The 14,083-nt window shown below is 39.9% G+C and overlaps 1 protein-coding gene across 10 annotated transcripts in view; it reads right to left on the minus strand.

Moving 5' to 3' along the window:
* PATJ (PATJ, crumbs cell polarity complex component) overlaps positions 1-14,083 on the minus strand; it is a 160,577-nt gene that overhangs the window by 85,524 nt on the left and 60,970 nt on the right. For all 10 annotated transcript variants that reach the window (XM_026074452.1, XM_026074451.1, XM_026074458.1 and 7 more), the window contains 8 exons: positions 13,626-14,012; positions 12,366-12,486; positions 10,448-10,601; positions 9,090-9,161; positions 8,561-8,738; positions 7,551-7,661; positions 5,614-5,682; positions 1,184-1,295 (listed from right to left, as the gene is read on the minus strand). In XM_026074452.1, the coding sequence (XP_025930237.1) occupies positions 1,184-1,295; positions 5,614-5,682; positions 7,551-7,661; positions 8,561-8,738; positions 9,090-9,161; positions 10,448-10,601; positions 12,366-12,486; positions 13,626-14,012 (1,204 nt within the window). The remainder of the gene's footprint in view (positions 1-1,183; positions 1,296-5,613; positions 5,683-7,550; positions 7,662-8,560; positions 8,739-9,089; positions 9,162-10,447; positions 10,602-12,365; positions 12,487-13,625; positions 14,013-14,083) is intronic.

Here is a 14,083-nt window from a genome sequence, read left to right on the forward strand (position 1 = left end):
AGCTTTTCATTAAAACAACAAAGGCAGACCTGAGCAGGCTGCTCCTGTGCACCCATTACCTCTTCCACGAGAACAACCTTCCAAGATCCACCTTGTCTCCACCTACAAAGCCCTAGGAGTGACCAACCAACAAATCTCATTAATTATCTCAGCTTCAACGACATGCCATGGCCAACACCAGGAGCGAAGTCAGTAAGAGCAGGAGGAAGAGTGAGCTCACCAGGGGGCCTGAAGTTGGGAACTTCTGCTCAGACTGATAGACAAGGCCGCTTCGAGGTCAAAAACTACAAAGGCATCCCTCTGCTTTAGCTTCCCCATAACTAGGACAAACATAAAACACTCCAGGACACAGGCTGATGAGAAAAATAACAATAGCAAAAAACCAGGTATGTTGATTTAGTGCAAGAGAGTGTAAAGGGGGAGGAGGGAGTCAAAGTGGCTAATTTTAGAAAATAATTTAGGAATCCTAACTGTGATTTTAATATTCCCCAATATTTTATTGGAAGGATAATAATATTCCATTTACCCAAAGTTGGAATTAACAAAGCAGTATCCTGGAATCTAAGTCATGCTGCTGGAAGCTCTTAAGCTGATATTGCATCCTATTCTTTAGGTGCCTTCTCTTCCACGAAGTGCCAATCATTATAAATCACTATAAAAAATTAAATTTGACAGTCGCAGAACCTTTCCCTTGAAAGGTGCTACCAAAAAAATGGGATTTAAACAATAATTCAGATTTTTTTTAAGGGAAATATTTTCTTGAACAGCATTGCCTTGATATAAACTGCAGGCTCTTTAGGCAAGGCACCAATGGTTCTTAATCCAGGCCTACGCAACTACCATGGCTATTACAAGGGTGAAGCACCGCACCTGCCTTTCGCTGCTGACGCCACTGCCAACACAAGCCCTCCAGGTCCTGCTTAGACCTTCTTAGACTGACATTAAATGGAGCCCTTTTTACGCCTCTTCAAAAGAGAAAAGCTATCCAAGTCTGGCTGGGAAAAGACGACCATCTAAATCACAAACAAGCAGCCATCGGTAAGAACAAGTTTGTGGACTATCTCTTATTGCCACGCTGAGCACTACGTCCATCATATAAGCACTAAACGGCAGGTACGTTTTTCACATAACCYGATCGTGCTCCATAAACGCAATGCTACTTAATAAATATCTCACTACTTACCCTCTGCACAAGCTTCCTCCTCTTCGTCCACATTAGCTTCCTCTGGGTGCAGTCTTCCGAGTGCTCTATACGGAGGCGGCAGTTTCATTGGAGGTGGAGCCCCATATTTTCTCTAATGGATTCAGAGTGAAATAGTTACATGCTTTATATCCTCTGTATAGAAGAAAAGAAAAATCATATTTTTCCTTCTGTCCTAAAATATCTACACGCGTACATACAACGGGCATAATTACAATGCTAAAATCTGTAGCATAGGCTTTTTATGCAAGAAATCAGAGCAAAAAGTGACACTGAGTATAGAAAAAAGAAAATACAATAGTGCGTGCATATTTTCTTATTGACAAAACACTTGTGTGTCATTGTAAACACAGAAGTATGAACATCAATCAAAGCATAAAAATAAATTATAACACATTTCTCATTAGAGACTTTAAACACTTCAATATTAAAATTTTCTGATACTGTTTAAAGTCAGCAAACCTTTAAAATACAAAAAAAATTTCAAATTTCTTACTGTTTCTACAAGAATATTTACATATAAAATCATCTACATTTTGGGTTAAATTTAAAAATGAATTTGAATTAGAACTTATAACAAAATTCTATTACCTCACATAAGTACAGGCAGCTCCTATAATGATGCATATAGCGAYGCATATCAGGCGTAAAGAACCAGCTCTGAATCTAAAGAAAACATGCGCTCGTTCGTCCAAGCAACTGTTTTTATAGCTCAGAGCAACTGGATCATGCCTTAGTTGGCTACGTGATTTCACTAAATTACGTTCAGTTGTATCCCATACAACCACACCGCTAATAGCGAGATGCACCTTAGAGAGGGCGCAGTGAGTACAATATGCCATTAGCCCAGTCCGAATGCTTGCAATGAATTTCTTCTATAGCTGGGAATTAGGATTCAACATCCAAACATCAAACCTGGAATAAGGTTTTCCACTGTGTACAATGAAAGCTGAGCCTAAATTTGTATAGAATATTCTAAGCAGCAAATTTCAATGCAAGCTACGGACAAAATTGTGAGAGATAATATGATTTGCATCATCCTGCCCATTTAAAAATTATTACAGCAAAGTGCTGCACTGAGGACAGCATAAGAGTAATAAATTAAAAGAATTCCTGCCAATCTGTAGTAACRGTGCTTAATAAGAGCACTTTGAGAAAGCCATTTCCCCAAAGTATGCAACACACCAACAAGCCTCCGCTGTCCTTGCTYGACCCCAGCACACGGAGAACCGAACAAAATCCAGAAGGTGCAAGAAGCGCCGCGTGGGAGTCGTCGCCCAAACTACTGAGTAGGCACAGACGGAAAGGTGCAGCCCTGCTCTCAGCTGCCCACGACGAATCAGTACCGCTGTAATTCCTTAATAACTCGGAGCCTAAGCGTTGGCCCTTTGGCTTTTTAAAACCTTAAACATTTGTTAGAAAGCCTGAGGGAAATTACACGAGACACCTAAGCTCATCCTGCAGCTCGCCGCTGCTCAGAGGAACAGACTGCTCTCACCCGCGGGAAACCCAGGTGAGCAACGTGCTCTGGTTTCGGGCGGCTCTCCAACAGAGAGAGCACCGTGCTACGACTGCAAAGTCTCTAGAATCACTCTCAGAGTCTCCGTTTCCCACAAGGATCTTTATTGTCCTAAGCAAAAGGCAAAAACAAGTTTATCCCCAAATGTGCCAATTTTTATAAGAATCATCCTAAAGTTTCTGACCATAAACATATAGAAGTCAACCAGAATCTAGTCGTATGATTTCAGTGGGCTCAGAAACAGCTTGATAAAATAGAAAAGCTTTAAAAAAATTTCTTGAGTACACTATATAAAAACTTCTAATATTTCTAGATTTCACCTTAGAACAAGTTCTCCAATTTACTTGCTCTGCAGAACAGAAAAATCAACAGGATCCTTCCTGTTGATCCGCATCTACTGAAACTTCTTCATTATCCAGAATTTCTTTTCAAAGATTTATGTCCAAACATTATGTCCTTTGTTTGTTTATAAACTGTTCTTTAATTTGATTTTTATGGAGAGGTACCATGCTACCACTATTTCCAAGGAAGGAAGGACATCAGTAGAAGAATTAGATTTATAGAAGGATTATTTTTCTTGAACTCGATATTGTGAAATATCTTGCTGCTTTTTAAGCCTACGTTATTCTGACTTGCATGCTCAGCAGAGTCGAGCATAAAATTAGTTTTATTTAAAAATACATTCTTTGAGTACAAAATGAAGGGAAAGGAATGTGAAAAATTCTTTCCCTAGATCCAATAGTTATAGTCTGTCAAAGACTAAAATATCAGCTAGGAAGTGTCAGAAGGGAATAAAAGGAAATAACATATGGCAGGACATGGGCAACTTTCTACTTCAGGACCTTATGCACAAGAATACTTGCAAAAGAACTAGTAGTCACTATTTTCTTTTGAAAATTAAGAATGGAGGAAAGTAAAATCAWTTACAGAGTAATTTTTTCAAGGGCAGGCTGGAACATGACCAAAGTGAATGCACCCACTTTGCATAAAACCTATCACATTATCTCTCTCTTTTTTTTTTTAAAGTAAAAATTACATTCTAGCAGCTTCACCTAATTTCACAGTGCTCTGTTTGTTCTGCCTCCATGGTTTGATTTACAGTTCCTGACTAGTGGGGAGACTCCACACCCACTTTACCCATACAGTATCTTTAGAGATTCCTCAGCAACACTGGAGTAGGAAAGAAATTAAAAAAATAAAAAAGAAGAAAAAGCGAATGGTACATAACTGTGTTTTGCATTCTCCAGTTTAAGGTAGCAGAGTACTGCACAACACCAGGTTTTGTATTAACACAGCTTCTTCCAACACAAAAGCAAAAACATAGTTTACATGGCCAAACAGCAAAATAACTTTAATATCTGGTTTGTCCACAAGAAGCTCAATTGTTTTAAGTAGTTTTATACAAATGACTTCAAGTGATCATTTTTAAACAAACGGATCACAAGAGAGGATAAACACCAAAAAATAGGAGAGAAAACCTGCAGTATTGAAAAGATAATTCATCATGCAGAAAGAGGCAGATTTTCCAGTTGGATATAGCCGCTTTCAAACCACACTCTTTTGTGACACTTTGAAGACTGGACTCGAAATATCAGTGATTTCCCATAGGAACGCAGGCTAGTAATCCACTAATAGCAACTCTTTCTAACYCAGAGCTGCCCCTACTGTAGCACAGTATGACTGCTTTGTGAATTAATGTTCAAAGCTAAAAAGGAGCTACATATTTATGCACTGAAGCTCTTCAATATTCCACCCACTAGTTTACAGCACCAATAGATGAAAAAGGTTTGAAAAAGATTAAGCTCACTCTTTAACCTCCTAACACTATAGAACGCAACACACTGGAGTCCTAGAGATTAAAGGCGGCACATTGCAAGTGGATGAGCGCTTTTTAGATTAGAAATATAGATAACAAAACCAAGAAAAGGGGATTGTAACTGCTTCATTATAACTATTATCCACTGGTATAAAAGCATGACTTCAACACCTTTCTTGATTTTTTGGAATAACTGAGCCTCATAGCTTCTGAAGCTGACAGGATCTGAAAGGAGGCTTACAGAAACCTTCTGAAGCAAGAGGGCCTTCTGAGTTTGCCAACAAACGCCGCAGAACTGAGTGAGTTCAAACAAAACGTTCATCATATTCATAGTCAGCATGTTAAACTGCTCTGGACAAAAGTTATCATCCACCCTAGTTCTGTCCTCTCCTCCGTCAGTTCTGACACGCTCAGAGTACCTGGCCCACAGCAAGCAACGCCGTTCCCAGAAATGAGGTGTGCAGCAAAATACCTAGGCCCCTGGAGCAGTCTGCCTGAGAGTGAGAAATTACATGTTTCCCTTACTGCAGGGTAACTAAAACAAATATACTACTTTAGACTGAACGGATTCTTTATTTTTAAATCTGCCATGAAGTTTTTAGAAAATTACTATGCAGTAATTGCTAACCCATTAGTAGGCCAACTACAGATCACTTGGTCATTTCCTTGTTTAACACAGCAATAAGAGACTCAACTGATTTAATTATCCTATAACATGATTTTACTGAACTTCAGCCAGCCTCACATTAAGCATATTAGTTGTGTACATGTTACTGCTTTTCTCTTTCCATTGAGCAAGGGGAATCAATTGGCCTCCAAAACTGGGCAAAACAGATACTTTCAGAGAGATGCCAGTGAAGAGCTGCAGGGGCTGCACAGTTACAGCAGCCAGGGGAGACCCAAAAGACATTTGTCAGAACCTTGCCTTGGATTTGGCAAAAATTGAACCAGAGAGATTTCAATGAAACACTTCAAACTTAATTGCAGACTTCAGCTAAGGCTTAACATCCATTTATAACACAAGTAGTTATACCATTTAATAAAACTTAGGTATAGCATTTAAATGAAAATAAATACCTTTTCATTCTTATTTTCTTTGTCTTTATCCTGACCTTTGCTCCCCTTAGGCTGCACAGCAGAAACCACCTGAAAACATAATGCATATGTTGCGCATATTAAAAAGAACAAACATCAAAAAGTTAGGTAATGACAACAATAAAGATTCCCAGCACACCCTTCATTTTGCCCAATGTAGAAGGCCATCACAATGCAGTCTTTAAATTACTTGCTCTTACGGAAATTACAAACATTTGGTATTTCTTTTAGTGCTCACTGTTTGATGTCTGGCCCCATCTCTCCATTCAATAAAATATTAGTTYGAAGTCAACAGTATGGACTTACATACTTGATACAGAACTCAGTACAGACTTCTGAATAAGGGTCAGTTCTTTAAYTATTCAGAGCTGAATAATAAGTTTTAGAAAGTAAACATCAAATAAGCAAGTACAACACTTTACCATATTTTTATTGCTCAAAAAGGTGTACAATAGTAAGATGTTAYTTGAAAAAAAAAATACAAGACAGTAGCTTACTGTAAAAACAGTTAAAAAAAAACAAACTATGAAAACATCTTTGTAGAATGATTAATTGGAAACGATCATGTGGCAGTCCAAAGCCAGCAGTAGAAATTACTCAGACAAAAGCTGCGCTGCAAGCAGCCTGGAGATCCCATGTGAAATAGTTTCTGTACTAACCTTAGTACTTTAAATTCCTAACAAATATCTCAATCTCCATCTGTTCACCTACTGAGGAAGGAAACAGACTCACGTCCCTGCAGATAAACACCATATAGAAAAGCGCATGCTGAGCCACCACGTAATATTGCTCCTTGGTGTTCTTTATCCTTACAAGGGGAAACATCTACTCTTAATGCGTTTTCATTACTGCTGGTGCTGGACACACAGTTGAATCTCAAAGATGCTGGGAGAGTCTGTAAGAAGTACTCAAGTGCGAGTACGCAAGTTTATTTTAGAACTTGTTTTGGGTCATAAGATTAGGCCATACAAAAGGAAAGGGGAACTCCTGGGTTCCTTCTACATGGCAGAATGTAATAGACTCCCACTCCTTTAGCAGCACCTTATTTTGGTGAATGGGAGCTGAGAGTGCTTAGCACTGCTGAAGCTCTGATCCTGTGTTACCGGAAACTCGGCATTCACACAGTGAAACACCAAAATTTCCAGTGTTCCAGCTTTCCTTTGGTCTCTTTTGATTGCCGAGGAAAGTAAGGTTCAGAGAGGCAGCTGAACACTCAAATGTTCTGGCACTTTTTTTGGATCTTCTTTTCTGTGAAAGAGTCAAACACAGAAAGGGAGCCAATTCAGATAGCACCACAGTGATTTTTGCCATCCCTGCCTGCGCAAGCCTCCTCCCCAGCTTAGCTGGTGGAAGTCGTGACAGATTTGGAAAGACTTCCTGGAGCACAGGAAAAATAATGAACACTGTGTGCCAGATCTGTCTGCAGTTGTCAAAAAGGTCTCCTCTCAGGCCTACCAATCCACCAAAATTCCTGAGTAACTTCTCAGATTATATCAAAAGCACACAGAAGTCTTGTATTTTTTGTGTACTCCAAGAGAGGGAGAATTCTGTGTCTTCTCTTACCAGGGGCTAGCAGGTTTCTGGCCTTGGCCTTGAAGATAAAGGCATGCCTAAATCTCTTAGATTTAGCTTGCTCCCAAACTACTACCTTTGGCTATACAAGGCCAGACTCAATTACACATATGGGAGACCTAAATTACCACCTATTCAATACATTTACACCCACTAGATTTACATCAGAGAAACAAGGTTTAGAATCAGACCAAAAAAAAAAAAAACCACCCATGTGATCCATAAGCAGAAACTGTCAGCAAGGATGGATACAAAATAGAAAAATCTTGCTGAAAGAAACTTTGCCAAGTTTAAGATGCATATTACACATTTATTAAGTTTTGGAATAAAAATAGGAATAAACTCACTTTTGGCATGTTGGACAAACTCTGAACGACAAACACAACTGGATTTCCCGCATTCTTGATAGCTTCTACTGCTTCCTCGTGTGTGGCGTTTTGTAAGTCTACTCCAGAAACCTAACAAACAATTTATTTTTATTAGGCAGTTTGTCTCTTGCACAGAGTCACTACAAGAGGTGGCATATGTTCACAGATTAGTGTATCACAGGAAGGTACCAAAAGCAGTCAAAAGAAATTATTTTAAAAGTATTTTTCTATGATGCTTTAAGAAAAAGCATCTTACTTAGTATTAACAGCTAAAGACAGGCCACATGTTTCCCAAAGCAATTTTTCTAGATTAAAAAAAATAAGGAACAAGACTGTCAGAGAATGTTAGATACAACACCTCTCTTTCAGGTTTTGCCTGTTTATAAGATAAATCTGTTTTGAAACTGTTCTTCAAAATATCACATGCAACCAAAGAGCACATGCAAGAATGGCACCGTCAGCTTGGGAACCCTGGATTCAGAAGTATTCATTTGGAGTAGAGTGACTAAAAATCAACATCGAGCCAGAGGTGACAGGATGTGCAGAAATGGCATTCTCCCCTAAGGCATCTACTAGAATCAGGGATTTCCCTTAAACAGTAGTTAACCAGACCGTTAACTAATCCAAAATTAACACACTCCAAATAACAGCCCAAATTTCAGAATGAAGAAGGAGTCTATGCAGACAATGCCACTTTAAAGAAATTACTTATTACCCATTTACATGGCAAGGATGGTCTTTCATTTTTTTTTGTTTAAGCATTAGATACCAGGGCCTATCTTTTCTTAAATAAACAAGAGGATCTTAAAAACCCTCTGTATTTGGACCTTAAATGAAAAGCATTGGAGGGATTTAATTTTGGTTTTCCAGACACACTGTCATAAAATACTTCATGAAGCAGTGGTGGTATTTTGTCCCTCCCACCCCCCAAAGCTATCTCAGTCAATCTTTATTTCTTAAAATAAAAAGGTAGGCCTATCTGCCTTTACCTCAAGTATTTTATCTCCAGTTTTTAAAGCCCATGTTCTTCCTGCTGGGCTGTCTTCCAAGACGTGTTTGATAAAGATCCCTTTAAGTTCCTCTCCATTCTTCAGGCGCTTTATGACTGTTTGTCCACCAACAATACTGATTCCAAGAGACACGTGAGGGTCTCGAAAGATCTCAACACTGAAAAATGCACGCAAAAGTTTAATAGCTTGAAATAGCTTTTTAAGCTATTAAATGCAAAGCCTTAAATAAATGCAAGCTTTTGGTCTTTCAAGAAATTTTAACAGTAAATGGATAAAGCCAGATACCTAAGAATGCTCTCAACAGTCGTGTTTCTTTATGCTGAGTGGACCTCACCCCACACAAACAACAAAATTCTGCTGCCAACACAAGACCACTGCCCTTCCAATAAGTTTTTATTTTAGAGGAAGTCAAGGTAAACAGGCAGGTCTGGAAGTAAATGAACTCAGTCTCTTTCACAGAAGAAAAGACATAAGGTAAATGAGAAAAAGGGTAACCATATCAACATACGTCCGTGGTGGTCCCCAATGGCTGAAGTTGGGAGTTTCTTCTCCTTCTCCTTCTTCTCTCTCAGGTAATTCACTAATTGGGGACAGAGGGAAGGGAGGAATAAAAAATAAAAAAGTCACCACACCTGCCAGGTCACAATTCCTCGCACGTTTTGTATCTAGCAGTATGAGAGCAGTGCCTTCTCGCACCATCCAGTTTAAATCAAATGTCAGACTAGATAGGATTTCTTTTATATTTAAGTTCAAATGTACATAACGAATGCTTCAGAAACAAACATGACGGGCAGACCAAATTTATAACCTGTTCTGTGATATACAAATCTGCACTGCTTTAACTCATTCTAAATGCTCATGCAAGCAATTTACATTTACTTACTGATTAATATGCTGTGATTCTTCTAGACTGCTATACAGATGATAAAGCCAGTCCAGCTAACCAGAAAGCCAAATGTGATGCAACTGGGGGAACAGATTCTGTGCAGTCCACTGAACACCCCAGAGCAGGGTGGTAATTAGACTTTTGTACTACATATTACTCACCTATTCAAGGAATAGGAAATATCAAATCGCATGCCCCCACAAGAAGCTTCGAACAATACACCCTTGCACACATTTTCTGCAGATCCTGAGAACTGTAGATGCTACCCTCACATTGCAAAAACGAAGTAGGATGTTTTGCTGGAGAAATAATCCCCTCATTTTATTCACTGAGCTGCTTTCACTCAGAGGGAAGACTACACATGAACTAGGGAAGCACTGAGGATGAGTCAACAGGCCCCAAAAGCAGATCGACTACCCACTCATCGAGTGTTTGGCAGGGGGAATTATGGGATGCTTGACAGATGTGGCAAGTATCTATTACCATTGCCAGCTCAAGGTTTCTCAGCAGCTCTGGCAAGATATAATTTTTGCTGCATAGGCCTGCAGGCCACAGGTAAACTGCCCATCCCAAAAGGATGAGAGGGGAAAAACAAAGGAAAGGGGAAAACAAGACGACAGAGCTGTGATAAGGAGCTAAGGGCAGAGCTCTAAGCGGTAACGACTGATGCCGCTGGTACATGCGACTTTCCTCTCCTCTACACCACATCCCTTCTTCTAGCTCTCCACACACCGAGGCATAAGCGAAGCAGGCGGCAGAGCCATTGGCACTTTTCTGTCCCAGTACTCAGGGAGAAGAAACATGACAAGTAAAGATTCAATACAACCTGCAAAATTCAGCTCCTTGGGCAGAAGTCAGAACTGGCCATTACCTATGTACGTACTGCAGCTTCACACAGCTTTTAACAACCAGTCAGTTAAGCAAAGAAGGAAGAAAACTGAGAGTATAATTGAAAACTATCTGAAATCCTTTCTCCATACCTGCACAATGTTGTTCTAGGCTGAGGTAAGGCAGTAACTCTCCCAGATTCCCGGTTCTTAGAAAAAATACAATTCTCCTCTTTTAGTTCCTTTTCAATAGCTTCCAGATCAACAGCAAGCACAGGTACCTTTGAGTCAATTCGAAGCTTTGTACCTGAAGAAGAAAAGGTACAGATGTAAACATCTGCTTCTTCTGTCSCTGTGCCTAGCAATGCACCTTGGAAATAAGTCCCTTAGCTCGCCATGTTCTAAATGTGGATGTCGCATGATGATCAAGAGGCTTGGAGAGATATGAAACACATCTTTTTGAAGGAAATTTAAACAACACTAAACACTTTTTTTTATAGCACCTTGCTTCTGACATACCTTCTGACATATCTAGTCAGGCAGTAACAGGAAATGCCAAATCTTTGTGAAACTGAGGTAAGCTTAGGTACACGAGAGATGTTCCTCACAAAAATGCACAATTAGAAACAGTGAACTCATTCTTCATGCAAAAGGAACAGTGCAAGCAAATCTCTGCTCCAGCATGGAAGCCCATCACACTGGGGAAAAGAGATGTCATTTTGGTGCCATAAATATCAACATTAATTAAGCCACCACAGCTCCTTGCCAGAGTCATTAATCTACTGGTATGGCTTACACACTGTTGGTTGTATGAGACTTGGATGACTAAGAAAGGGAAAAACCCAACCTCCTTTCTCCCAACAAGCAAGTGTTATCTCAGGCAGGCTTATAAATTAGTCCCCCAATAATGTACCAAATTCCAACCATTAATTTAGGGAAAAATTAATTAGGCCCCGAAGAAATGGCTCAAATCATGTATGCCAATGTAATGAAACCTCACCAATCCAGATTAGATCGGAAGAAAGTGCTTGTTAAAATTTCCACCCCAGCCCCTTCTCCCTCCCTCTCCAAGGAATCACTTGAAGCATTTCAGCGTGTTCATTGCCACTTCTATTGCCTGACCGGGTTGCTCCCTGCTCCAGTTGAGGCAGCCTGCAGAAAGCCAAAACTCAGCCAGTGATGCAAGCCTAGAGGACTGATTCAGACCCAGCAAGGAAAATCCTCGCGCACAGGGACAACAATCTCACTGCGTTGAGAGGCAGCACGGAGACCAAAAAGACAAATTCTTCATGTCTGTCCCAGCAACAGCCAGATCAGTGGAGATGCTCACGAAGCAGCAAGCAAGACCAGACAGAGCAGATGAAGGCAGGCTGCGAGTTGCTGTTTCCTGGGCTGCTGTGGAACTAAAAAGGTTGCTGCAGTGTCTCACACTACAAGCAGGCCCACAGGTTGCTCTGGATCTCCAAAGAGCAGGCTCCATGGAATTACCGACCAAACTCAGCGTTCTTGCTGAGGGCAAGCTCTCTGGCCATCAGAAGGAGACACTTTGCTCCTGAGCACAGATTGCAAAAACAAGATACAGCGCAATCACCTACCATTCAGTTCACCTGCAAATGCTGGTTGTGGTAAAATTACCCTGTGAGCCTGTAACATTCCCCTGCCTCCCCCCCATTTATTTATTTATTTAAAGTGTGAAAACCTATAGAATCAGCAGTCAAATGTGACCAAGGCAAATTCCTGAAAGAAATAGCCATGAGTTATTTTGCTCAGGTGTGTAGTCCACTGGGGATGTAGCTACACAGAGGACACTGATTCTCCACCAGCAGGACAAAGCAAACCCCTGCAGCTGCAGCCACTTTCCATAGCACTGTGACAATGGTAGGGAAATATTTGGAGGCAGAAGCGAGATCAGGAAGCTGGAATCTGTTTGAAGCCAGACTGCCTTGAGCCTGCAGAACTCTTCATTTGAATATTACATCATTCAAAAGATTGAACACAAATTTGTGTTTTGGTATAAAAGTTAAATTTTGTAAATATGAAATTAAAATATATGAAAAAGCTTCTTACAAACCTAAATCCATCTTGTTTTTTGCTCCTGGCTGGGTAATTTCAGTATCAAATATGCCTTTCTGATAGCTGCTGTCTGCTGTGGTTCCAGAAGATTGTGAACTTATACTAGCATTTTCTTCATACTTCATGGACAAGAAAAAGTAATCAAAGTTAGAAAGCACTGGCATTTACATAGCAGTATTTGACATAAACATTGATTTTACAGCAAACATTCAGATTTTCTGAGCTACATTCATATTTAGTTATTCAGATAACTATGGAATGCTAACTGCTCATTTAGGCACTATAWTAAAGAGAGGTGTGAGAAATATTATGCACAATTACCATATAAAACAATTGTCACATCTTTTTGCATGTCTTTAATCCAGACAAGAAGTTATTGACTTCTTGCTCATTTGTTGTTTTTAAGAGACAAATGTATGGACTGAATATTGTGCACTGTGGTATAAAACTGGCACTTGAAGCCACATTTTTGCCTATTTATATACATACAGTGCAAAAGGGGACCAAACAGACAACCCTGAATTCTGTTGGTGGCTGTGATTTTAAATCCATTTTCATTTCTGTTTCTCCATATAAAAGCATACATCTCAGAAGCTGCTGCACGGAAGGCCATTATCATCACTTTTTTGTTTGGCAAGTGAATGAACAAAGACTTAGAAGGAAAAAAAAAAATCTCAGAGCACTTGAGCAGGATGTATAAATAAGAGTTTGGCAATATCCCCAAAGCTATCTCTGCTTCTACTTCTTTATCCACCAGCATGCTTTTTACAATTGCTTCCCCCATATCATTTTGTGCTCAACTGCAGTATCATCTGGCTCAAGGAATTGATCAGGATTAAAAATCAGGAGGAAAAGAGGGAGCTTCTTTCACTATCTTTGCTGCTGAAGCCCCTCGATTATTAAAACCGTGACCTAACCTTCTGCTATTTTGCAAAAAAGAAATGAGTCAGAAATCAGAAATGGGAAAGAGGACCCCAGTACAGGATGTCTGTAAATATGCCAATCAGGGCGCATATCATTCAAGCACTTAAATACACAGACACAAAGTAACAGAAAGAACCTTCCCTAATGTCATAACAGGACTGACTATTTGTAAAGCAGCAATCAAAATGCAACTCCGTACAAAAGAAGTTGGAGGTACCAAGATCTCATCTAGTAATTACACACAAGAAACTCATTACAGAGTTTAGGTCTTGATATGGAGGTCCTCACTGTCAGGATATGGCACTGGAACCCCCCCCCCCCCAGTATTCCTCACCGTCTGCTCTTTATTGAGTGGATATTCCAGGGACTGCTTTCGACTGAAGCAAACACTAGATCTTAAGTCTTGTAGTGTATTTGTCTCAAGTTTCTTTGCCCATTGCTCTGTAGAGTTGAGGTCCGGCTCTGAAGTTGCCTTCTGTCCACCTGACGCACTATATTTCAGGAAGTCGGAATCCACTTCATACTCGTCATCTACCAACATTTCCCGTTCTTCATCTACTTCTTCTGTTCTAGGTTTCAGAAATTCACGCATTTCCCAGGACTCCTTCTCATACTCCATATCATTTTGAGGAAGCTGAAATGACCTTCCTAAATCCAAAATTGGTTCATCAACAAGCTCTTCTTGCTCTTCAAGCTCTTCAAGCGTTTCATCTCTGAAGCCCTGCACAAAACATTACAGTAATACAGATTTTATATTATGGTTCTTTCTAACTCTTTTGAAGTTATGTTTTA

This window comes from Apteryx rowi, unplaced genomic scaffold (genome assembly GCF_003343035.1).
Source record: "Apteryx rowi isolate R43461 unplaced genomic scaffold, aptRow1 scaffold_39, whole genome shotgun sequence".
Classification (NCBI taxonomy): domain Eukaryota; kingdom Metazoa; phylum Chordata; class Aves; order Apterygiformes; family Apterygidae; genus Apteryx; species Apteryx rowi.